Here is a 24,218-nt window from a genome sequence, read left to right as displayed (position 1 = left end):
GTTTCTAAAAAGTTTCTCAAGGACAAGTCAGCAGTTTGAGCGCTTGGTGACATAGTGGTTTGAACCTGCATTCAGTGTAACATCTTACAAATCCAGCTTATAACATCATATTAGCTCACCTTCATCAGGGTCACTGGCTTGCAACCGGGTAAGCAAAGCCTTGGGGGCGGCATTCTCATACACACTGGCCAGGTAATGAGTAGAGGAGAAAGTCGGGGCATTGTCATTTACATCCAACACTTTGAGAGAAATGTCAGAGCGGCAGAACAGCCCTCCTCCATCAGTCGCCTGGGCAATGAGTTTGTAGGTGGACGTCATTTCTCGGTCCATGACTGTGGCCGTACGCAGCTCACCTTATGACACAAATGGAGAGGGTCATAAAGCTGCAGAAAGGATGTTTTATATGTAAAGTATATGTTGTTTTGATTGTACAAAAAACCTAAAGGAAAAACATGATTGAATGTACCAGTGTTTGCATCCATGTAGAAATCTTCGACCCCGATGCCAAACAGTGAATATTGGATCTCAGCGCTGGAGCCTGAGTCAGCATCTGTTGCACCCACCGCCAGAATGCCCTTGTTAGTGGGAATGTCCTCAGGAAAAGAGGCACTATACACCGCCTGGGACAACACACAGATATACAAGAACAAAGTAAAACCACAGTGTCTGAAAACAAAAGAAAAGTTCTGTGGAACACATCAAAAAGGCACATTCAATTGTTGGGCGCTGTATTCATTATCCCTGCTGATAGAATGAGCACAAAAGAGTTTCGTGCTCTGCCTCTAGAAATTAACTTTGTGACCTCACTACATCACAGACCAGCACGATGGGAAAACTACTGCAGTACTATATATCCCACCCTGCTGCTTTTGTGCCGCATACTTAGAGCTGAAATGATGAGTCAATTAACTGATTAGTCAATCGACAGAAAATTAATCTGTGACTATTATGATTGATAATCATTCAAGCAAAAAAACAAAAAAATTGGCGGATTAATTGAGGATGAAAATAATCAATAAGCTTGAGTTGCATCTCTAAAACTAATCAAATAATGGTCATCAAACAATTACTGCTACAATTGCTGAAAATACTTCATGAAACTAGCATACTTAATATGGTACTAGAACTATTGGCACTACTATGGCTACCACCAATACTAGTACTCCTATTACCAACATAATTACCTGTAGTATTTGCTGTACTGCATCAGGCATGCCTAACACTATGGCTAGTAGCAGATGTGGCAGTACTACATGTACTTTTACTGCCATTACTGCTACTTCCACTTTTACAACTGACTGTTACCATCACTGCTTCAAGTAGAAATGCAATTGCTTCAATTGTTACTACTATCACTACGTGTACTTCTACTGATACGACAAGCATTTCATAATTTAAAAAAAACATGGTAACAATGTTATAAGACGGTTATAGTGTGTGAGTCTTTATGTCTTTTGATGCTGCCACTTGCCAGAGTAACCACTTTGTAGTTACACAGGCCTAACTTGTCTATGAACAAAGAGAATATAAGAGGAGAACGGGGAGGCAGGGGATTTCAAAAGAGAACAAGTAAGAGTTTAGAGGGAGATAGAAAATTCTTCAACTAATTATATGAAATTGAAGAATTGCAAAAGTGTTACTAAATGAAAAGGGATTTTCCCAGAAGACTGCGCAACCCAATTATCTTCCCTTTTCACAGCGATTTTCCCCTTTATATATCAGCTTTTTGCCACATCATTAACACTCATTTTAGTATGAGTCTTAAAGTCGCAGGGTAGGAATTAGCACACTGAGCAAAGTTTTTGTCACTGATTCATTCATTCGTGTCATCTATTTAGTTTCAAGATCATCAGCTTTTGAGTATCTCAATAAATATAATCATTTTATATGCTGTATAAAAGCTATGTAAGACCCAGTTACACTCAAATTACAGTAAAGTTCCTGAAATATAGTAGAAGGATACATAGTTTGAATTAAGTAGAACAGAGAATCAATACTTTTACTGAACAAATCCTGTTCTGCTACATCTCCAGATTATGGCTGTTTTGCAGAATCGTGCATTCATATACGTATTATGCAAATGAAACATAACAGTATTTAAAATGTGCAGTTACTGTTTGTTGCCCTCAGCTTTTGCATGACATGGTAAATCTAAAAAATAATTGAATTTACTTTAAATATATTTGTCCCCAAAAAAGCAAATTGACTGTAACCACAATAACTTTCCCTTTCACTAACATTTACTACACATTGACTGTTTTATCATATAATTTATTCAAAGGGGATGTTTTCTTTCTATTTTTAGACAAAACTTTAATTGGAATGTGGTTAGCCTGGAGAGTGGAGGCAGTGGAGATGGTCGTGGATTTCTGGAAGAACGTAGCCCCACCAGCCCCTATCACCCTGTGTGACTCCCCCGTCGACGCTGTGGAGTCCTGCTTCCTGGGCTCCATCATATCCCAGGACCTCAAGTGGGAGCTGAACATCAGCTCCATCACCAATAAGGCTCAGCAGAGGATTCAACCTGCCAAAGACAATGATGGTGCACCTCTACACAGCCATCATTGAGTCCATCCTCTGCTCCTCCATCACAGTCTGGTACGCTGGTCCACTGCTAAGGACAAGGGCAGGCTGCAGCGCATCATTCGCTCTGCTGAGAGGGTGATTGGCTGCAATCTGCCATCCCTCCAAGACTTGTTCGCTTCAAGGACCCTGAAGCGGGCAAAAAAGATTGTAGCCGACCCCTCTCACCCTGGACATAAACAGTTCGAGCCCCTTCAATCTCGCAGGAGGCTGCGGTCCATCAGGACCAAGACCTCAAGCCACATGAACAGTTTTTTCCCTTCTTCAGTCGGGCTCTTGAACAGAGCCCGGGACCCCCACTGACTCTGTCATCCCCAGGACAATTTCCTACCGGTCACTCCCCTGCACATTCCTTCTATGTTTCTTATTTTAAATACACTCAACACTTTTACATTACACTTACATCTCACTTGTTTATCGTACTGGTGTCTGTTTGTTTGTGCACTTTAATATATATTTCACTTTATTTTATATTTTCCTGTAAATTTTAATATGTTTCTACTTTTTGCACTGTGTTGATTGTTGTTGATTGTTTAATGTTATGCACCACCCGCCATGTCAAATTCCTTGTATGTGCAACATACCGTGGCAATAAACGGTTCTGATTCTGATTCATGAATCATAAACATGCAAAATAATAGTTTATCATCCTATATTCCACAGTCTGCTCCATATTTTTGTTTTGCACATTTCCTTTTACCCATCTCAATTTGTCTGTATCCCTGACCTGGTTGCAGATTGGACTGTTGTCGTTGGCATCGATGACGGTAACTTCCACTGCAGTGCGAGCGACATATAGGCCATCGCTGGCTGTGATGTTGAGCAGATACCAGTCCTGCTGCTCACGATCCAGCAGACCACTCACGTAAACCTTCCACTCTCCCTGCACAAGAGCCAGGCCAAACACGCCCCGCGGGTTTCCGCCTGGAGATTAAACAGATGAAGGATTATAACGCTGACACATCATGGCAAAGACAGAGTTGAAGATGCATTGTAAACGACTGAACAAACTGGAAGTCTCATTCCTTCACAGGATGAATAAGCATCAGCTCCCCACCCATCTACACACACACACACACACACAAATGATGCAGGTACCCTTTGGCATAATCAACAAACATCTGTCATCTTAACGTAAACCAGGCTGGTGGCGTTGCAGCAATGGCCTTTCAAAGTTTCCAAAAAAATTGACCTTTTATTTGAATACTTCCATTAGGCCAATCAGTGTTTTGAAATGCCAGAACACAAGGCCACAATACATCATCCTTAGCTATAAGACAGTGTTATGTGAAGGATAAACATCAAGCTCAGTGTCAAGGTGACACGAGAGGCGAGAGTCAATTATTTTGATTACTTCCATAAAAAAGGAGTGACCACGCAAAGTCATGCGTGAGTTTGTGAAGGACCACTTCTTATTTTGTGAAATCCATCTAATGTACTAACTTCGCATACTTTGCAAGAATGATTTAAAGCATAAGATCCTAGTGCTGGTTGGCTCTATTGAACAATATATCAGGTAAACTATACTTTGTTATGAAGCATTTTTCTTCCACCTATATTGAGAAATAACAAAGTGAATATACAGGGTTTCTCTGCCTAGCTTGAAATTGTTGTTGTTATCATGCATCACGCAAAGAAAACACAGAAACTAAATGTTTAGTTGAGCTTGACATTTAAGTTGAAATTAATTTAAATTGTTGACCTTTAACAATAGCAACCCCATTAGGCCAGAAAATAATTTATATGCAACGCCACCTCATCTCACTGCATGAGGTACGATTACTGCAGCATAATGCGTTGAATTATATTATGTCAGTATTCTACTTAATCTCCTCACCAGTTATGTAAAAGTTGACGAGGCGGTTTTGATCTGTGCCATCTCGATCTTTGGTTTTCAGAACAGCTACCACCTCACCGAGAGGATCTCTCTCCTTTACTGCACCCCGGTACAGCTCCCTCTCAAACCGCGGCGGGTTGTCATTGACGTCTGACACAGTGATGGTCACCACCGTGGTGGAGGACAGCGACTGTGACTCCCCCAGATCAGAGGCTACTACTTCAAAGCTGTAGCTGGAGCAGGCCTCGTGGTCCATCTGACTCACTGTGGTGATCCAGCCTGTTTTACTGTCAATAGCAAAGACAGAACCCAAAGTGATGGGGCCGCTGAAGGAACCAGCGTCTTTTGTCAAGTCCACGTTTGAGGTGAGCAGAGATCCGAGGCTGTATGTTACCTGCAATTTTAAGAAAAGACACATGAAGTAGCTTTTAGAAAGCATCTACAACAAACTGCAGAGCAAAAACCCCAAAAGATAATACTCAGCTGAACCTAGCTGTCACACACCTGTCCATTAGAGCCCCAGTCTGGATCAAGTGCACGCACTTGGATCACTCTTGTCCCTACCGGCATCCCCTCCATCACTGTGGCTACGTAGGTGTTGGTCTCAAACACTGGCTTGTTGTCGTTCACGTCCAGGACCTGCAAAATGACAAATCTCCACTGAATCAGTCCAACAAAGTCTAAATTATACTGAAAGAAAAAATGCAAGAGGGAATTGAAATTCACAAATTTTCTGAAATTCTTTTCATGAATATGGCATTTAAATTGCATTAAATTACATTGTTTTTTATATTTTAATAACAATAACAAATTGTATTTCACATTTTGAATCAACTACAACAAAAGCTCTAACGAAATGCATCTATTTGTTTCAAGTACAGTATTTACACGTGCACGTTTCTTTGAGATTGTACTTGCTCTCATGTTATGGCTAACAGACTCAATGTTTAACTGTATCACCAACCTTAACCTCCAGGTCTACAGTGGAGACAGACTCGATCAGGTCTCGTCTTGTTGTTGCCGCAACCTTAAAGCGGAAGCTGCTGATGAGTTCATAGTCTAGCGGCTTGATCAGACGGATCAGACCGGTTTCCGTCTCCACCAGGAAGGTCCCTCCCTGGTTGCTGTCGAGTGTCTCTCCTCCGACTACAGTGAAGAACCCCGTCTGTCCAGGGCCCATGTACACAGACCCCAGAGCTGTTCCTACTGCTGTGTCCTCTGGGATGGTGAAGGAGTACTGAGGCTGACTGAAGGAGGGAACAAAAGCATCTGGCGGGACGACGTGGATGAAGGCGGACACCAGGGAGTGTTTGGCAGGAGAACCGCAGTCTGTGGCTTTGACAAAGAAGGACAGCACAGTCCCCTGGAGGTGGTCCACGGTGCTTTTAGTCATCATCCAACCGCTGTCTGGCTCCACCTGTCCACCAGCAAAATCGCAATGTCATTTAAATCAACTTTAGAGACAATAATCCTTCAGCTTTCTTTGTCTCTAATGTTTTGTTCCTAATGTTTTTTTTCTTTTTTTCTCTTAATGGCTTGAACTGGTTAGGATTATCTTTAATCTATCTTTAATTTGTCCGTTTATTTCCACAAATCAGCGCATGTTAAACAATGTTATTTGAGCTTCCACTTGGTATCTATGAATATTTATATGCTACTCCTTCCTTCTTTATATTTATTCATATTATATTAGCCTTTTAGACTACAGTTTTTTGCTTAATTTACAGTCATAGTTGTTTATTTATTCGTGGCTTGTAATTATGTTTCCCTTTTGGAACAGCAAACACTGACCGTGGCATCAATCACCATGTAACATGATTTTGATTTGATGAGTAAAAATGCATAATTACATCAACAGATGGCAGTTAATCCAATGAAATGGGGAGCGTGTGTAAGAGAACATCTCTTAATTGAAAATCAGGGTTATAGCATAAATTATGATTAATATGGTTTACTCTCATAAAATACATTTATTGAGGTTTGGATCTGGTTAGACTTTGGGTTTTTCCTTGAGTGAACTGAAAATATGTGTGCAGCTCTATAAAAAGTAAGCAAACAGCTATCTAGCACAAGTATGTTTTTATAAAGTACAGCAACATAAAGTATAACGTTAAAGAGCAAAACGCACTGACCTCCAGCACATCAACCAGTGAAAGGCGTGCCTCGCTGTAAAGGGAGTAGGTGATCCTCCCATTCGACCCAGCATCATTGTCAGTGGCTTGGATCTGTGTGACCAGGGAGCCTTTGGCAACATTTGCTTTAATGCTCATACGGTACTCAACAGCTCTGAACCGAGGGGCATTGTCATTCTCATCAGCCAGAACCACTCGAACTGTGCAAAACGATGCACGGCCTGGAAAAATAGTAACAAACATAAATGTCTGCGTATGCTTTTATCAAATGTACGTTATAATAGGGAATAAATGAGTTTCATTCACTGTAATTCTGGACGATAAAATGTAATGCATCTGTAATGTGAATATGCTTAAATATTGATGAATTCTCAGTGTGGAATCTTATTATACAAAAGCTATCATCTTACAGGCGACACCTACAGTGCAAGAACAGTGACCACTCATGCATTAATGTTAGCTTTGGCCTGCCAGGTTTAGAGGTAGGACCCTTGTGTATTTGTGTATTGTCTTATATTGGCTGATGTGAAGATTGCTTTTATCAGTTATACAGTCTGGTCAGTGTCAAAAATAATACCTCCACCATCCAGGGCCATAATGGTCAGCACCATGTCCTTGTTAAGAGGATTTTCTCTGTCTAATTTCTGAGCGGTGGATATGACTCCATCTGCGTCAATGGTGAACTGAGTTTTCCCCAGGTCATTGATGAAGGAGTAGGTGATCTGGCCAAACAGTCCGGAGTCCTCATCTGTTGCACGAACCTAGAGGTCCGTACAGAAATTAAGGTCAGAATGGTCATTGCAAGGTTCTACAACATCATCCATGTAGGGAGTTTCCTATTAAAAGTCCTGGTGGAAACAATACTAAATGAGTAGTAAGACGGATAACTTACCTGAATGACCTTTGACCCTGGAGGGGCATTTTCCTGGACTTCAGCCAGGTAGAACCTCTGGCTGAACACTGGGCTGTACAGGTTGGCTCCCAGGACACGTACAATCACCTGGGGATCACCATCATCATTATAATCCACATCCCATCATCATCCCCATGTCTGCTGACATTTTGTTGATGCCATCACAAAAATCATCGATGGCTGATTTGTCAAACGGTTTGTCACTTTGGAGGTACAATGTGTTCACATCATGTCAGAAAAAGAATGGGGTGTCATGTCATTGCGACGACATCTGATGTAGACTACCAGAGATGTAGGATACCAGAGCCCACTTGTAATTACCACTGCGAGACAGATGTGAACATTTTTTCCAGTTGGCAGCTCATTCTCACAGTAAATCACATTTGACATGAACACACATTAACCTCCAACTGCAGAGCTGCTCAGCAGCCAGTGGTAAACAGCCGCACTGGACAGCTGGGAGTGTTTGTGATAAATTTGAAGCGATGGGTTGCTGTAAAAGGTTACTCGGCTTTGCTACGTATAAACACCGCAAAGGTTTGAAAAAAGAGCAAATCCGTTGATAGAACTAAATCATAAGTTGCCTCACCTGAGCAGTGTTGGTGAAGACTCCATCTGACACAGACACATTGAGTTGATACGACAGTTTCATGCCTTGTCTCCTCTTGTTAGACAGACTGAGCACCCCTGTATCTGGCTCCATCATAAAAGTCATTTTCTCATTCCCAGAGAGAATACTGTATCTGAAAGCAAATCAAAAAAGAGTACAATGGCGTTTAGAGTGTACTATAATATTTCGCTCAGAGGCTGCTGGAAACGGAACATATCCCCTTTTGTTGCCTGTGCTTGAGAAAAAGGCAAATAGAACATGGAGTGAAACACAAAAACAAGATTCCCTATAAGGAAATAAGCTTTTCTAAACATAATGAACTGAAAGGTTTAGTCATCAATTTACAGAGAACACAACCACAACTTTATAAAGCTTCTTTTACCTCAGCCTGTGAGCATCACAGGTGTCGGCATCCGACGCCTGAACACAAGTCACAAAGTGCCCTCTGGGAGCCAGCTCGCTGACAAAGGCCTCGTACAGCGCTTGGCTGAAATTAGGCGGGTTGTCGTTTGTGTCAGAAACAGTCACAGTGACACTAACATCGCTACTGAGGGCAGGGTCTCCACTGTCCGTTGCTCTGACAATGAAGTCGTAGCGTTGGATGAGCTCATAGTCCAGTAGGCGTGCCGTGAATACCAGTCCGTTGTTACTGTCAATGTGGAAGTAGTTGGTGCTGTTGTAGATGTCAGATAGAATCTGGTAACTCACCAGGGCGTTCTTCTCTGAATCTTGGTCCTGTGCAAACACCTACAGGGAGAGTAACATCAAATTTTGCACTCCCTCATGCATTATTCAGAATATGGTCTGATGTGTTCACCCTGACATTCTCTATAGCTACTCACACTGAGACCAAATGAAAAAAAGGAAATAAAGTTCTGTGTTTTGCTGAGATACTGCATCTGAAACTACAGGAAAACATTGTCCAGTACCCGGCATGATCATTTTGTTGAAGTACAATACTTTAATGAAATTAATTTCAATAGTGTGATATTCATGTGAGGTAGAGGGGGTAAGTTGGTTTGATCCGTTGTTTGAACAAAAAGTGAATTTATTTAAATGTTAAGTCCCTCAGTGCTACTAGGCCATTTATAATGCATTACCTATCTGGTGACCAATATTGCAATACCACTGAGCACATGCGTGTGCATTTTAAGGAATGATAAACATTCATTTCATCCAATATTCTTAGATTGCCTTCCTGATTGTTGCTAAATTTCAACAATATGGTCAAATAAGGCCAGTAACCTAGTTTGATGTCTCTACCTCAAACCATAACAAAATTGCTTCAGAATCCAATTAACTCAATCATTTTAAATCATCTTGTGCAAACATTTTCCTCAACAACAGCGCTGGTCTATTATTCGCGAAAGGCCAAGAGCTTCCAGTGGGAAATTTCTAGGGAAATATCACACTATCTTTTCATAAGTAAATGATTTGGCATCTAATATTCATGTGCTGCTGCAAGACTGTTGAAGTGTAAACAATCATTTAGTAAGAGTCCACAGTGGACTCACTCAATAAACACAAGACGCACACACACACCTGTAACACGGCCGTTCCGATCATGGAGTTCTCAGTGAGCACAGCGGAGTATGAGGTGTTCTGAAACAGTGGTGGGTTATCATTCACATCCAGCACGACGATGTCCACGTCGACCTCAGACCTGGCTCCAGACAGAGTATCTGTAGCCTTCACCGTTAACCGGTAGTACTGCGTGGTCTCATAGTCTAACAGGTAGATCACAATGATGATTCCTGTGTCAAAGCCAATGTCAAATTGGAGGGAAGGGTCTCCATCTGTGATGGTGAAGATGACGCTCTGGCCTTCAGGACTGGTGGCATTGATACACAAGACAGAGGTGGAGACGGCCACATCCTCTCTGACAGTGACACCATAGAAGGGCTTGTCAAACACCGGCATGGCTTTATTTACTACAGTAACAGGCAGCTCCACCTCACTGGACAGAGGGGGGAAGCCACGATCAGTGGCCACGAGGACCACCTTGTACTCTGCGTTGGATAAGTCTGCCTCAAAGGCCCTCTTTAAGGTCAGCTCTCCTGTCACAGGGTTCACCTGCATGAAATACATAAATACATGTTTGTAACATGAAGCGCATAACAATGTACGAATCCATGGAATTTGAAATGGATAGTCCATCATTTAAGAGTTAGAAGACATTTAATAGCGGTGTCAAGCTACCAGAAAGTTTCTCTGCTCGTCCTTCAGGCTGTATGTCACTTCTCCATTCAGACCGTAGTCTTGATCAATGGCTGACACCCTGAAAATAGCTGACGCTGGCTCTGCTTCCACCTGCACTGCAGCGTAGTAGGGGAGGTTCACAAACTCTGGAGCATTGTCGTTTACATCCTCCACCTGGAGAAAGAACAATTATTTTAGGAAAATCCAAAGGGGTCAGTGCAAAGAAAGTAAAAAAAAAGAGACACCCACCTGAACTCGCACAGTCACTCTCGCCACTCTCAGTACCTCATCTTCTCTGCTGACCTCCACCACCAACTCGTAACTCTCCTTATCCTCGCGGTCAAAAGGCACACCAGTGGTGAGCACCACCCCACAGGTCGGCCGGATGGTGAAGCGTCCGCTGGGGTTCAGCAGAGTGTACTTCAGTGGTTCGTTGAGGCGGTGGCCGACTGTGTTGACAACAGTCACTAAAGTGACATCGGGTATGTTCTCTGGGATGGAGGCGGAGTAGACCGGGAAGGTGAAGAGAAGGCCGCTGTCTATAGCTTCTCGGACAAGCACTGTGACTGTTGCCATGCTGGAGAAACGTCCGTCCCATACCTTTTAAAACAAACAAATACAGAAGGGTAAGAGTGCCTTGTTGGGCCCTCAGCACTTAGTGGGAAAGCATTATTTGCATTTATTTGACAGCTTACTGGTAATGCTGGGGTTTTCATGTGTATTCAATAAGACTTTGCATGCATTGTCCTTTCCTTTCTCAGCAAAAATGAGAAAACAACCCTGAGGCATGGAAACCTGGAGATAACTTATCTGCCTGGGCAGAAAACCCTGCGTCAACTAGCTGAAGTATTCTACATCAAGACACTGAAAACCTATGAACTCAGAACACAATTCTGCATATGACCCAGTGCTCCGACCTCCCTGTGGAAAACATTATTATGTAAGCCAAGCAAAGCCCACTGCATGCTGTTTATCTAAGCTTGACAGGACACATGCAAATTGTATTTATGCGTCATGTCCACTGAACACCTGCAGCCAATCACTTACCTTCACATTAAAGCGGTAACGGTCTTTGCTGAGGTTTTGATTGATGACAGTCACAACTCCGGTGTGGCGCTCCACAGAGAAGTACTCCACATTGCTGTCCACCAGAGAGTAAACTAGCTTCGAGGCCATAGCCTTGTCAGGGTTCAGGGTGAGGTCAGAGGTCATATCGGGGTCAAGAGCCTCCACCGTAAGGACCTCGACACCCACGTAGGTTGGAAGGAGGAGTACTGTCTCGTAAGTATCCTGCGACATCTTTGGAGGCGAGTCATTGATGTTGATCACCTAGGACATCGTACCCAGAGGGAAAATAATGTCCACAAATGGAATACAAGAATCAAAGTGAGTCAAGAATGGTTCATGAAGCAGTGAAAGCTGATTCATATGCCAGTTACTTACCTTTATAACAACCTCCGCTGGGCTGTCAGCACTCTGCGGAGGCTGACCGCTGTCTCTAACATGAACCCGGAAGAGGAACTCTGAGAAGGTCTCATAGTCCAGACTGGCAATTGTTCTAAAATTTAAGAAACGTTCAAATAAGAAGAAGATTCGAAAGTATGAGATGTATCAATTTGTAAGCAGGTGAATCAGACATCCTCAAAAGTGTTGCAGTTGGTCTGGTTTTTATACGTCACCTACCGAATTGATCCAGTCCCAGAGTCCACGCTAAAAAACATACGAGCGGTCTCGTCTACGATCTGGAACACTAACAGGGCGTTGTGATTGCGGTCTCTGTCGGTCGCCTGAATGACCAGAGGGTTACCATCCTCTCCCACGACCACGCTGTTGACTGGAGCAGCCTCACTGATTGCGCCCACATAACTGTTCAGATAAAAAGAGGACACTGCTGTAAAAGCTATACTTAAATCACTCCAGAAAATGACATGTCAGGCCTCAACACGGCTTAGCAAATAGCAGAGGAGAATGTCAATGCAAAAAGCTCATCTCTTTTGACAACCAATTATACCTGATTTGTTGGAAGACTGGTAGGTTATCATTGACATCCCCCACCTGGACGATGACAGTGGTGCTGGCCTCCACTCCAGCCATGCTCAGGGCATGCACCACCAGAAAGTAGGACGTTGTTTGCTGCCAAAATAAAATTATGCAGAGAATAAAAGTGCTATCTTAAAATTCTCCGTGTCACTCTTTCTGTCAACACTGAACTTCGGCAAACGGTATGCGTTCATACACTTTCTAGTTGAAACACGTGCATTAGCAAACCTCAAAGTCAAGAAGTCTACGTGTGCTGATTACACCAGTATGGTGGTTGATGAAGAAGCAGTGCTCCTCGTTGCCCATGCTGATATCGTATATGAGTGCTGAACGACTGAGGGCGCTAACAGTGGTCACATGTGTTCCAATAGTGCTGTTCTCCATTATCTGTAAATGCAAAGACATCAGTTATAACATTTTAGGCACTTTAGACAGTCGGTAAATATCATCGCTGACATTGTGCACATAACTCGCCAGAGATTTACCATCCGTCCCTCCTAGACTTTCTATATATCATCTATCTCTCCCTTCCCACACCTCTCCCCCATTGCACCCATCCTTTAAGTCAGCCATCTCTCTCTTTACCTCAGCCTGATACTCATTCTGAGAGAATTTGGGTTGGGAGAAGTCGGAGAGTATCAAGGAGATGCGGGCTGAAGCGGTGGCCATTAACGGAGGAAATCCACTGTCTGTGACACGCACAGTGAGGGTGTAAAATCCCACAGAGGTGATGTCCAGATCCCTGGCAATGAAGATTAGGCCTGTGGCATTATCAATTCCAAACACACCACCGGTGTTCCCTGAAAGTAGCGGAAAGGTTACAGACAACATTATTAGTAAATACGAAAAAACTAATTTAAATCCTAATTTGTTTTCCTCCGACAAAGCATTAAAAATCCAATCCCCACCTGCTTCCATAGTATAAGTGAGTTGCCCGTTAATCCCATTGTCTTTGTCTAAGGCTGTCACTTGTAATACAGAAGTGCCTATGGGAGATGACTCATAGGCCACAGCGTCATATACGGTGCTGGTGAAGTAGGGGATGTTATCATTGGAGTCCTCTACCGCCACCAGGATACGAGCCAAGTCACGGTTAAATGGAAACTCCTGATCCTTGACCTAGAGTGAAATGAGAGATGAATACGGATAGTGTTGTAGGAGAACATAAATGAAAGAAATCAGCCAAAGTGAAGTAAGGCGGGCACAGTAGCCAAGACGAGAATCACACATACTGTAACACATACAGATTTATCGCAACAGCCAACCAGGCACACACAGAAGCACATTTTTCTTCCTCACCATAATAGTGAGGATGTGCTGTGTTCTGGCCTCGTAGTCCAAACTGTCTGCAGTGTAGACAGCCCCCGTACCAGGATTGACCCTGAACAGTCTCATACTGACTGGGTCTACACTGCCATAGATGGAGAAGCTCAAACGGGCATGCTCGTCCATGTCTGACGCTCTAACCCGCAGTAGCTCCATGTCGAGCGGTGCGTCCTCTGAGACACTGACATCATAGGCTGGCTGTGAGAAGACCGGAGGGTTGTCGTTGCTGTCCAGTATTCGGATGAACACCTGAGTGACAAAGTGACAAAGGGAGAGTCATTGAGGTAGGTACAGAGTAGAAGTGTGCTCGGGACAATAGATACAAACACTGGTGTAGAGCTTCCTTTGGTGTCTGATAATATCTGACACAGTCGAAGGGTAGTGTTACCCCTTGAATTTTTTATTTGCAAGGCGGAGATACCAGTATTATTTACACTAAATCTCTTGAGTGAAAGCAATGGTAATACTATTTTTTTCGAGCTGGACAAAGTTTTTCCCCAGAGGGATGTAATTGTGCTGCATTTCTTTACGCACACAAACACTTATCCTTTATTTGCACAGGCTAATCCCATTAATCCACTGATATCAAGGATTTCCCTTACAAGGCAGACCTAGTATGCCAGCCAAGACAGCAGGAGCACAGGAAATGTCAAAGAGAGAGCAACAACAAGCTAATTTCATAGTCAGCGAGAGATAATTTGAGAAAAAAAGGGAGTGCAAGCGTAGGAAGGACGAAAGCTGACAGAAAAAAAGCTCCCCCAGGAAGGGGGTGACAATAATTTAATGTGATGTGGGTCTGGAGTGTGTAAGAAGCAGTGCCAATGCATTACAAATCACAAGTGCGCGTACCTGTGCTGTGGCAAAGTTGGTCCCATCCGTCACCTGTACAGTCATGTTGAACACAGATTGCACCTCTGCATCCAGGGGCTTGGCCACAACTAGAGTCCCCACCCCCACTTGAAGGTCAAACTGCATGTCAAAGCTCCCTGGAATCACACACAATCACACACACACACACACACACACACAGAGTTTCAGTCATTCAGTATTCACGTTGCGTGCTAAACTCAGATGCTCTAAGTTATTACTGTGTAATTGTTTTGGCCAGGTGCCTGCGTCTGGAGCTGGAGGGTCCGTGAAATAAAATGAACTGAAAAGCAATGCAATGTAGCGCCGAACCCACTTGGCAGTCAGAAAGCTGTTAACAGCCACACAAACATCTGTCTTATCAGTCCAAAACACAACCCATCTCGGGGATCAAAAACCTGCAGCCGGGGTCTTTTCCACGGGCGGTGAGTGTACAGTTTAGAGGCTTAATGTTTGATTATAGTGAGGGAGAGGATTGATATGTGTTAGGTATTCAGTACCATCCTTCGTCTCATTCCAGCTTCTCTCCCGAGATATCTGGGAGCTTGAGCTCTCCTCAGCATATGAATACTGATTGGGCATTTTTCACAGAAGCACTGATGCGTGTTAAATCGCAGCAAACCAAAGGGATTGGCTTTTTTTGTAGGGTGTGAGGTTGGTCAATATTACACTATGATCTCACAGCATTAAGAAAAACTGAAATCAGAGTCTGTAGTCTCTAAATATAGATAAGTATACAGTTTATTTCCTGTATGTAAGAGGTGCCTCTAGGGGGTCTTTTATGCATATTTTACAAACAGCAATACAAAATCTGAACAGGTGGTGATTATACAGTATATGTATGCAGAAGAAATTATGTAGTAGGAGTCGACAAATTACAACTTTCTTTTCATCTGATTTTAAGATAACAGCCTTAATTGCTGTCAGCAGATAAGTGAGGGTTTTGTTTTGAATGAGTCCCTGTATTGTTTGCATCACATTCTACCAGCACAAGAGCCCATGTAAACGCTATGACACACATGAAGGACAACCCACACAATACATAGTGTACATACTGAGCCCCTTTGAGAAGTGAAACAACTATTGCAAAAACATCTGTGACAGAGAGTACTTCCCTTATTGTAACAAAATGTTTGGTTTGTCTGTAACTACAGAAAGAGCATCAGGCGGACTTATATTGAAACATACGGGGTCAAGGGCATTAATATCGCAACATACTCTGGTATTATTTCAAAGACATTTCCATTCAAAGAAGTCTCTCTGACTGTGTCTGAATTTCTCCAGACCTGGGGTCATTGGAGGATGGCATGTGGCAAAATTAGCTTTGACCAGACCTGTGTCAAGTGAGCAGTTTCTTCCACAGGCGTTCTGAGGAATGTAGAACGTTTCTCTGGCGAGCCGTCCGCCTTAACGGTAAAAGAGAGAGGGAGAAGGAAAGAAAAGAGACATTATGAATATTTAGGGAGTCAAGGATATTCTTGTGATCAAAGGTCTGCATCATCTACAGTATATACAGCACTCTGCAAAGTCAACCTGGGATAATGCGATTCAATCAGGGATGATATTCAAGTCCGGTTCTTGAAGTTTGAGAGAAAAAGATGATCATCATGCTTTTATTTTTTTAATGAGATGTTCCTGCACAACTACTCCACTGATATCAACAGTAAGAGTGGAGCAGGAACAAAACGCCACGTTTTCACCGCATTTTCTGTATCTTTCACGTTTGCGACTGCAAAAGAATGATCGACTAATGATCAACTCACCTTCATATTCCCATCCAAGTAAGGGACCTGGGTCTCTATTAAGATAATTTGGTTTGCATCAATCAATAATGAGCTATTCACTGATTACCCTTTCAAAGATTTGAATCAAGGGGCAAGATAGAGCTCACCAGTTTTAAAGCAGCAGACAGGCATAGAACCGGTACGCTCCGGAGAAGATTCATCGTTGCCACCAGAGCTCGAGCAGCAGCAGAAGTCATCCTTTTTATTTTTACATTTTCTATCGTTTTACAAAGAAAATTCACGTTTGCCTTTGTACAATTAATTATCTACGGATTGTGTCATAAGCCTTTTGATTTTAACAGGCTAATTTGGATTGTGAGCAGTACAGGATACAGGACAGATACAGGAGAACATTCCTGCCCACTGCTATAGCACTTCATAACAAATCACCTCTGGCCAGATCATCCTTCACATAACTACACACCGCTACCCTGTTGTTGTTTGCTGTTGGTTGATTTTTGCACTACTGTTTTTTACCTAGTTAATTTAACACTATTCTATTTCATTGTATATACTGTGAATTTTTGTTATTTTATCTTCTTATATTTAATATGTTCTACTCTGTTATTTTAGTGTACATATTGTGCATTTTCTAATACTTAATATTTTGATTCACTCTGTTACTTCGTTTGCAGAAGTATATCCTTGCTGCTGTAAGAATACAAATGTCCCCCTGGGGATGAATAAAGTATATATCTATCTATCTATCTACCTCTCCAGCAGCGAGATGCATTTAAAGTGAAATATGTCCAAGTTACAGCAAAGCTGTTATGGTGGTCTGTGTGGAAGCCTGCAGTTTGAATCAAGAAATGTAACTTTTGCAATTGCTTACACTGCATGGTGTGAAATGCATCGCCTCCAGTGTGTTGGTTCTGGCTCATCCAGGTCAGGTCTGACCCAAAAAGCCTCTCTCAAAAGCATTATCATGATACTCCACCATGCAGATGATATATCAATTCTGTTCCAACTACTTTATTCATCCCTCATCCTTTGATACCTCAATTCGAGCTAAACTGACTATCTCTTGCACTCAGTCAGAAGTGGTCAAAAATCTGAGGGAAACCAAATGTCCTCTTTTAATATATAAATCAAAATCAATTTCAATATAATACATGAAAGGAGTCATTTAGTTCCTTTTTGATCGTGTGGCTAGAAATCCTGAATAAATGCATTTGAATGAACGTGACAGCACAAGAAAATTATGGATTATGCTCTGGTCTATTAGTATCACACATTCATTTTCTTACCGATGATATTGAACCAGACAGGTGCGCTTGACTGGCTGACAGCGACTACTCCCACCGGCTGAGCTACAGCAGCTGTCTCCGAAACAGAGAAATTGTAGTACCTCTGGGTGAATAGCAGGGCTACAGGCGAGGGGACAGGTTTGCGAATCCACTCTACATGAAGTTTGACAGTAGACCATAATGGGGGATCACCGCTGTCCTCCGCTTTTATCTGAGAGACGGAAACAATACTGAGAAACCAGACATTCAGCCAATGATTCATGACATTCATTTCCCACTACACTGGATTTGGTGTTATGTTAGTATGCATGTATTCAGGGCGAGCAAACATCAAGAAGATATTACAATTATGGCCACAGATTGTCAGAACTGTATACATATGAGCACTATGCTTATCTTCAGTCACGGCAACTACATTTACTTACACCTACTCCTCAGCGGCAACCTCCCATCCATCAATAATATTTTTTCGAACCTCAAAATTGATTCCAGCAATTACAGTGTAATGGGATGGCTGTCCTTGCCTGACTTAAAATAGCTCGCTCTGCCTTTCTCACATTAGATGGGAAAAGCATTAACCACAATATATCATCTACCTCTTTGGAGAAACCTATAGGAGAGGTAATTGTAAAGTATGCTGTTATAAGTGGTGCTCATTTTAAGACCAGAGCCTGTGAGCCAAATACATTAATTAAACTATTATTTGCTTCGACAACAGAGTTATCCCAAAAATGAAGAAACAACAGTTGAAAGAGAGAAAATTGGTGTGTTTGTTGTCTATGACACTCTTATGTCACACATGAGCTCTTTTCCACTGAAACTGGGTACAAGCTCAAAGGTCACATGGGCATGACCGACTCATCAGTGAGCCACCAGATGCATAATAAAATCTGGTGTCTGCAGCACATAAAAGGGGATGGAGCTCGAAGAATACATTGTTAGAATGAATAATTGGGTACAGAAATAAAGCTACAAAAACTGTAATTTGTGCTTGTGTTGGAGGAGAGGAGAGGCATAAACCCCTCTGTGTCACCTGATGTGAATAAACACAACTTCAGCTGTGCCGCTCCACCTACATTCATTGGCCATGTAAAATAGCAAAAAACAACAACAAGCTCAAATACCTGGACTTGTGCCCGATGGAAAATGAACAGTGTGACTGTGATTGATTCTACCAACTGCACGACAGCTGAGCAATATAACCTAATGGAGCCCCAAGTGACTATGAATTTAGTTGTAGCAAGACAGGAAACAGAAATTGGAACAGCGGCACTCAGGAAGTGGAAAGAGAGTATTGTGTCTGAACGGGGTCTTATCACTAGTTAGACAATAGGCAGTCTGTAATTCAAACTATAGATTTATTGTCTGCTATGAGTGCTGTGTTTTCGCTGAAATATGTCACTGGCCTACTTTAGACCAAAGAGCACTTAAATAAAGATCAATTCTAAAAAACTAAACCTGGTGCATGAAACTCACAGTGAGGATATCAGAGCTTCCCGCTGTCACCATCTTCTTTGATGACACCATGGCAGTCCTGGGGTCGATGCTGAACTTGTCATCGGCATTACCATCAACAATGCTGTAGGTGATGTTGCCATTGGCTCCGAGGTCACGGTCATAAGCGAAGACACGGTACACCTGCTCGCCACGTTTGTTGCGGTCTCGTTCAATCAAGCTGATGCGGTAGGTGACCTCCGGGAAGGTGGGCGGGTTGTCGTTTTCGTCCTTGATGTGAACTATGACCCACACGGTGGACTGGCGGGTGGTGACCGGGCCGTCTATAACTGTTACCTGAGGACATGTACGATCACACATACCAAAAAAAAATATATAGTCATAGAGATGCATCATTGTCTCTCGAACATGTTTTGTCATATATGCAGGATTAGCGTACATTTATTAACATGTTTAATCTTGGCTCCCGCTGTGTGGCTGAGCTCATGGGAAATCGCTTTGTATTATTGATCCCCTGGAGGCAGAGGCCTGATCACTGATCAATTTGCTCAGATCAAGGTGAACACCATTTCTGCCAGCCTGACTGCTCACTAGACTATTAATTACAAACAGGCAGCATAGACTGGCAAGCCTATTGAAATCACAGGACAGGACAAGACAGGACAGGACGATGTAACAACAAAGACTTCTGTGCCCCCAATTTCAAACTCTTTTTAGGTGTGAAGTATATCAGGCTGTTAGATGCAAGCGTCCTTCTGCATCTTTCGCTGTTTTCATTTTGTAGTGAGTTGTCATACACTGGGTTCTTATTACATACTGGAGCTGAACAAAGCAGCACAAAAAGTTATTGAGTCTAGACAAGTCAATTGGCAATACAGAAACAAAACACCAGCTACAACACTGTGGGTCAGCTGAGGGTTATTTCATTCCATTTTGCAGAAGGGGAAAGTTCTTGTAGATTCAACAGCATTTACTAAATTGTAAGAGAAGTCTGGGGTTAGTGGAAGTTTCCTCGTGCCTCTGAAGTCGAATGTCTCTGATTATCAGGTTCATCTGCATGCAGAGCAGCAGCAGCAACAGAAATGGTAATCACAGAGCTATCTGTATGCCCAGTGTCTGCGCTTATCAAATGTCGGGCAGACCAACTCCTCTCCTCCTTATTCCCGTCCTGAGTAGAGAAGATAACCGATGATGAATGATTACATTTAGAAATTCTTAAACCTGGGGCCCAAAACTAGAGCCATTTATCACAGTGTATGGAGCCTTGAGGGCCTGCCAGGGTTGTCCTCCACCCACTCTCTGTTAATAGTGGGCTGTGGCAGGTGGCAGGCCCAGATAAATAACAATACTATGAACCAATGCACACTGTTCAAGTTGTTCTGTACCTCTAAGAAGTGCTCGGCCTGTTGTTCTCTGTCCAGTTTCCTCGCAGTTGTCTTGATCAGCCCTACAAATCGTAAAAGAGCAACTTTAGATTATACGAACACAGATGGATGATAGAAAATACAATACAAGCTTACAAATGGCGTCTCTTCATCATTTCGAGTGAATACAAGTTTCATAAAAGATTCATCATACCTCTTCATAAGTTTACGAACCCTATACTCTAATTAGAAAGTCCTCTACTTAAGAATGAGTGTGTGTCAATGTGCACTCATACACACATAAAAAGCAATGGCCTGCAGCCCTGGCAGAGACCACAGCATTTGGCACATGTTCATATGGCACTGTATAGGGTCAGCATGCCACCAGGACAGAGGGAAAGGAGCGAGGCTATTGATAACAGCTTTGATCGAACCAGATTATTCCGCTGACGGTGAGACGGTTTGACAAACGCTAGCAGGCTGCATTGCAGATCACAGACAACGGCAGACATTTCTCCTCTGACATCTTTAGGGTTGTTTTGTTTTCTTATTTTTTTCGTTTATTTTCTAGCTCACTGTCAGTGTACAGTTACAATAACAGTACACACACACACACACACACACACACACACACACACACACACACACACACACACACACACGCATATTAAAAATGCGGGAATTGATCCATAAACAGATTCAGCCCCACTATATGACAGTTTTACAATATTGTACTGACTTTTGTTTTTCAGAATAAATTAATTTTGTTGATCCCAATCCTCGGAACAATTCAACATCTCACGAGAGCATCCAAACACAGTGAATTGGGCACAACCTGGATGTATTTTATCCTAACAATCAATCAATAACAATACACAGAAGAAGAAAAAACACTCTTACAAGCTGAAATACTATTATTTTTGTTACTGTTATAGCATTGTTATTTTAATGTACAGTACGACATGCATGTGCAAATAAAGACATCTAGACACACACATGGGTGCATGCAAAAATGACCACATACAGTCATATATATTCTGAATTTATTCCTGTGTGGATTTTATGTGGAACGATTACACTGAATGTGCTTGAATGGCGATAATGTGATCGTTTCAGTGTAATGATATTTTGGTTGCTTGAAATATCTGTGCAGTCAATGGATAGACTAAAACCATGTTGCACACACTCGCACATTCTCGTGCTTGCACAAGTCACAGTGTCACCTTGAGCTTGCTATGCAATAACAACTTCAATTAAGCAAATTAGAAGTAAATCTAGAGCAGCGGTCACAAGCTGTAGGCGCAAGAGTGGAGGGGGGGGGGAGGTGGGGCTTGTTCAGCAGAACACGGAGCGAGTAACAACTCTGAAAAAAAATCAATGATCTACAGCGTGCAGCACATCTGCAGTTGGACAACGCTCCGTTTTAATTGGATGTGAGTAAAAAGAATTTAAAAATACCCACCCACACCTTTGCACACACAAAATGTATGTAATGGTCCAATGGACTATTTCAATTCGTTAGACTCCTCCTTCCTATAGAATACTTTCAGTAGCAAATAAGGATCCGTTCACAAAAAATACTGTCAGTAACATCAATTTATAGCCTACTTCTTCACCATGAAAGGGGAATAGCTGTCATACATTTTCTAACTGGAGCATCAATAAAAATAGGAACTTGCGATTTCAAAATTCATACTTTTGTTCATTGCTGATCAATGATTTAGACTCAAACATGTACATTTGATTTGTTAATATCCTGGTACAACATAACCAATACAATCTAACAGTAGATCGCAGAAAAGGTCATACAGACACACCACCATGGTCATCACGACATCACGACATATCTCTGCAAACATGCATGCTTTTAAAAGAAGCACTCCTTCTTCCAACACCCTGTGTCAACACTTATCTGTTCTGTTTTCACCCCCCAAAGGAGGTAGGCTTCACTCGCACACCAGGAGACAAACAGACAGCTCAGGAAGCTGTCACAGCACATTTACACACTTTACACTCATTTAAAGTTTGACTTCAATTCATTTTGGGAATTGTTGCAGTACCTCAAAATCCATCAGTTTGACAGTTCCAGAGTGAACTTGAAAAATGTATTACTTTAAGCCACGGCGAAGCTAGTTTTGAAAAACAATTTGAAACTTGAAGAGTTTTGCAGCAGCTCAGTTCATAGTGCTGCTGACAGCCACTTCATGAAAGCTAATCAATCAGCGGGGTTTTGTTTATTCATCTATCCAATGAAATCAATGTGGTGCATGGAAACTTTTTGACTGGGTAAACAGTGAGGTGTGATTCCTATTGAATGCATCTTTCGCTCATCCATGTCTAATTAACAAACTAATTGTCATGCACGTTATTGTGAAAATGATGTATTCAAATGAGTGGTTGTGCCTTTAAAACTGCAGAATGTTATATCTACACAAAAGAAAAAAAACATTGACAATTGTCAAAGGTTATTTATTGGGCTTCAATAAGCTGATGGAAACAACCTCCGCATGAAAGATTACACACCTCATGCTCAGAATTGCAGTGAAAGTTTAATTATCACAGTGTGAAGAAGAGAATCAGCAAAATACTGTGTGTCATTGACAGAGACAGACAGCAGGGCTCAGATGGCTAAACACTCCCCTGTGGCACAAAAACACAACACACACACAAATTATCTTTATGCAGCTGTTGGGTCGGGTGTGGGGTTCACACAGAGACACGAACACATGTGGATACACACTCGCATGTGAGTTTCATACTGCATGGTGCATCATTCTCATTGACTCACTGCAATGGAGCTGCTGTCTCTAGCACACTGCTGTAACCAATTAATCAGTTGTTTAATTTGCCACACACACACACACACACACACACGATTCATCCAGAGCAGTTGGATGTTTAAACAGTACGTGTAATCTGCTGAAGAACAAATCAACTCAGTGTGATTTTGCATCCGTGACAATTAATGGCAATGTCACATCTGACGCACGGACCAGCACAGGGACAGTAACTCATTAACACAGCTACGAGATATATGACATGAATCATATTCTACTCTCGAAGATTATGAAGGGTCAAGAGTAAGTGTGTCTGTGTGTTGGCTACAGTTTACATGTTGATGAGTGTGTGAGAAACAGTATATCTCTGTTGGGGTCAATATTAGCATTTTCACTCTGGTTGACTGTTATATATTCATGATGCTGTAATGCATAAAAGCATATTCAAAGAGGACTAGAAGAAGAGAAATGGAAACACCACAGAGCAGCATCACACCTTCTACCATTAGCTTGATAACTTGACAAGTTATAGGCCATCGTTTTTTTTTATCATGATCATTAAATTGACATTTCTTTGAGTGAGAATACAGGTCCCTGTAACAGCTGATATGCGTATGCCTTTTGTTGTTTACCGAAACACTCTGACACTTAATCTAGGTCAGAGACAGCAAAGGCTTCACAATTTTTGTTTTCTCGAGATGTTTGCATAAAACATTTCACCTCTTCAATAATTCTTTAATGGAAGCTTCAAGCAAAGCTTGTACTGAGAACGCATTGGGACCTCCCTAGACTTCAAACTTGGCAGCCAAACACATTGAAACACAATATTTGTATTCTCTACAGATATAATGTTAATAAATCAGAGTTACTTGAAAAACAAACAAACGTTTTTTAATCTTTTGATAGTGTACAAAGACTGTGAAAAGTACAGGATCAAAGCAGGCCCTGACAGGGTTCCTCTCTTTGTTACAGGGTCTACAAGTGTTTTGAAATGATGTTCAGGCATAATGTTGTGGGATTATATTCAGTTCACAAGTAGACACTTACCACAAACTGCCTGCCTTCTCGAAATCTCCTACCTGGA

General features: G+C 42.1%; 1 protein-coding gene across 1 annotated transcript in view; it reads right to left on the bottom strand.

Moving 5' to 3' along the window:
• Positions 1 to 24,218, bottom strand: part of fat3b (FAT atypical cadherin 3b) — a 57,092-nt gene that overhangs the window by 20,241 nt on the left and 12,633 nt on the right. The window contains exons 6-32 of the mRNA XM_076101458.1: positions 20,379 to 20,440; positions 19,015 to 19,329; positions 17,539 to 17,749; positions 15,842 to 15,913; positions 14,490 to 14,626; positions 13,614 to 13,889; positions 13,223 to 13,433; positions 12,900 to 13,114; positions 12,543 to 12,701; positions 12,286 to 12,407; positions 11,958 to 12,140; positions 11,718 to 11,832; positions 11,322 to 11,603; positions 10,524 to 10,874; positions 10,275 to 10,448; positions 9,618 to 10,148; positions 8,458 to 8,822; positions 8,055 to 8,208; positions 7,445 to 7,552; positions 7,130 to 7,313; positions 6,553 to 6,773; positions 5,385 to 5,837; positions 4,925 to 5,059; positions 4,421 to 4,814; positions 3,311 to 3,507; positions 467 to 620; positions 120 to 353 (exon numbers count right to left, since the gene is read on the bottom strand). Coding sequence (XP_075957573.1) covers positions 120 to 353; positions 467 to 620; positions 3,311 to 3,507; positions 4,421 to 4,814; positions 4,925 to 5,059; positions 5,385 to 5,837; positions 6,553 to 6,773; positions 7,130 to 7,313; positions 7,445 to 7,552; positions 8,055 to 8,208; positions 8,458 to 8,822; positions 9,618 to 10,148; positions 10,275 to 10,448; positions 10,524 to 10,874; positions 11,322 to 11,603; positions 11,718 to 11,832; positions 11,958 to 12,140; positions 12,286 to 12,407; positions 12,543 to 12,701; positions 12,900 to 13,114; positions 13,223 to 13,433; positions 13,614 to 13,889; positions 14,490 to 14,626; positions 15,842 to 15,913; positions 17,539 to 17,749; positions 19,015 to 19,329; positions 20,379 to 20,440 — 6,015 coding nt within the window. The remainder of the gene's footprint in view (positions 1 to 119; positions 354 to 466; positions 621 to 3,310; positions 3,508 to 4,420; positions 4,815 to 4,924; positions 5,060 to 5,384; positions 5,838 to 6,552; positions 6,774 to 7,129; positions 7,314 to 7,444; positions 7,553 to 8,054; positions 8,209 to 8,457; positions 8,823 to 9,617; positions 10,149 to 10,274; positions 10,449 to 10,523; positions 10,875 to 11,321; positions 11,604 to 11,717; positions 11,833 to 11,957; positions 12,141 to 12,285; positions 12,408 to 12,542; positions 12,702 to 12,899; positions 13,115 to 13,222; positions 13,434 to 13,613; positions 13,890 to 14,489; positions 14,627 to 15,841; positions 15,914 to 17,538; positions 17,750 to 19,014; positions 19,330 to 20,378; positions 20,441 to 24,218) is intronic.

The sequence above is a fragment of the Anarhichas minor genome, unplaced genomic scaffold (assembly GCF_050575085.1).
Source record: "Anarhichas minor isolate MPS153535 unplaced genomic scaffold, ASM5057508v1 ptg000027l, whole genome shotgun sequence".
In the NCBI taxonomy this organism is placed as follows: Eukaryota; Metazoa; Chordata; class Actinopteri; order Perciformes; family Anarhichadidae; genus Anarhichas; species Anarhichas minor.
This window is presented reverse-complemented; position numbering and strand designations above follow the sequence as displayed.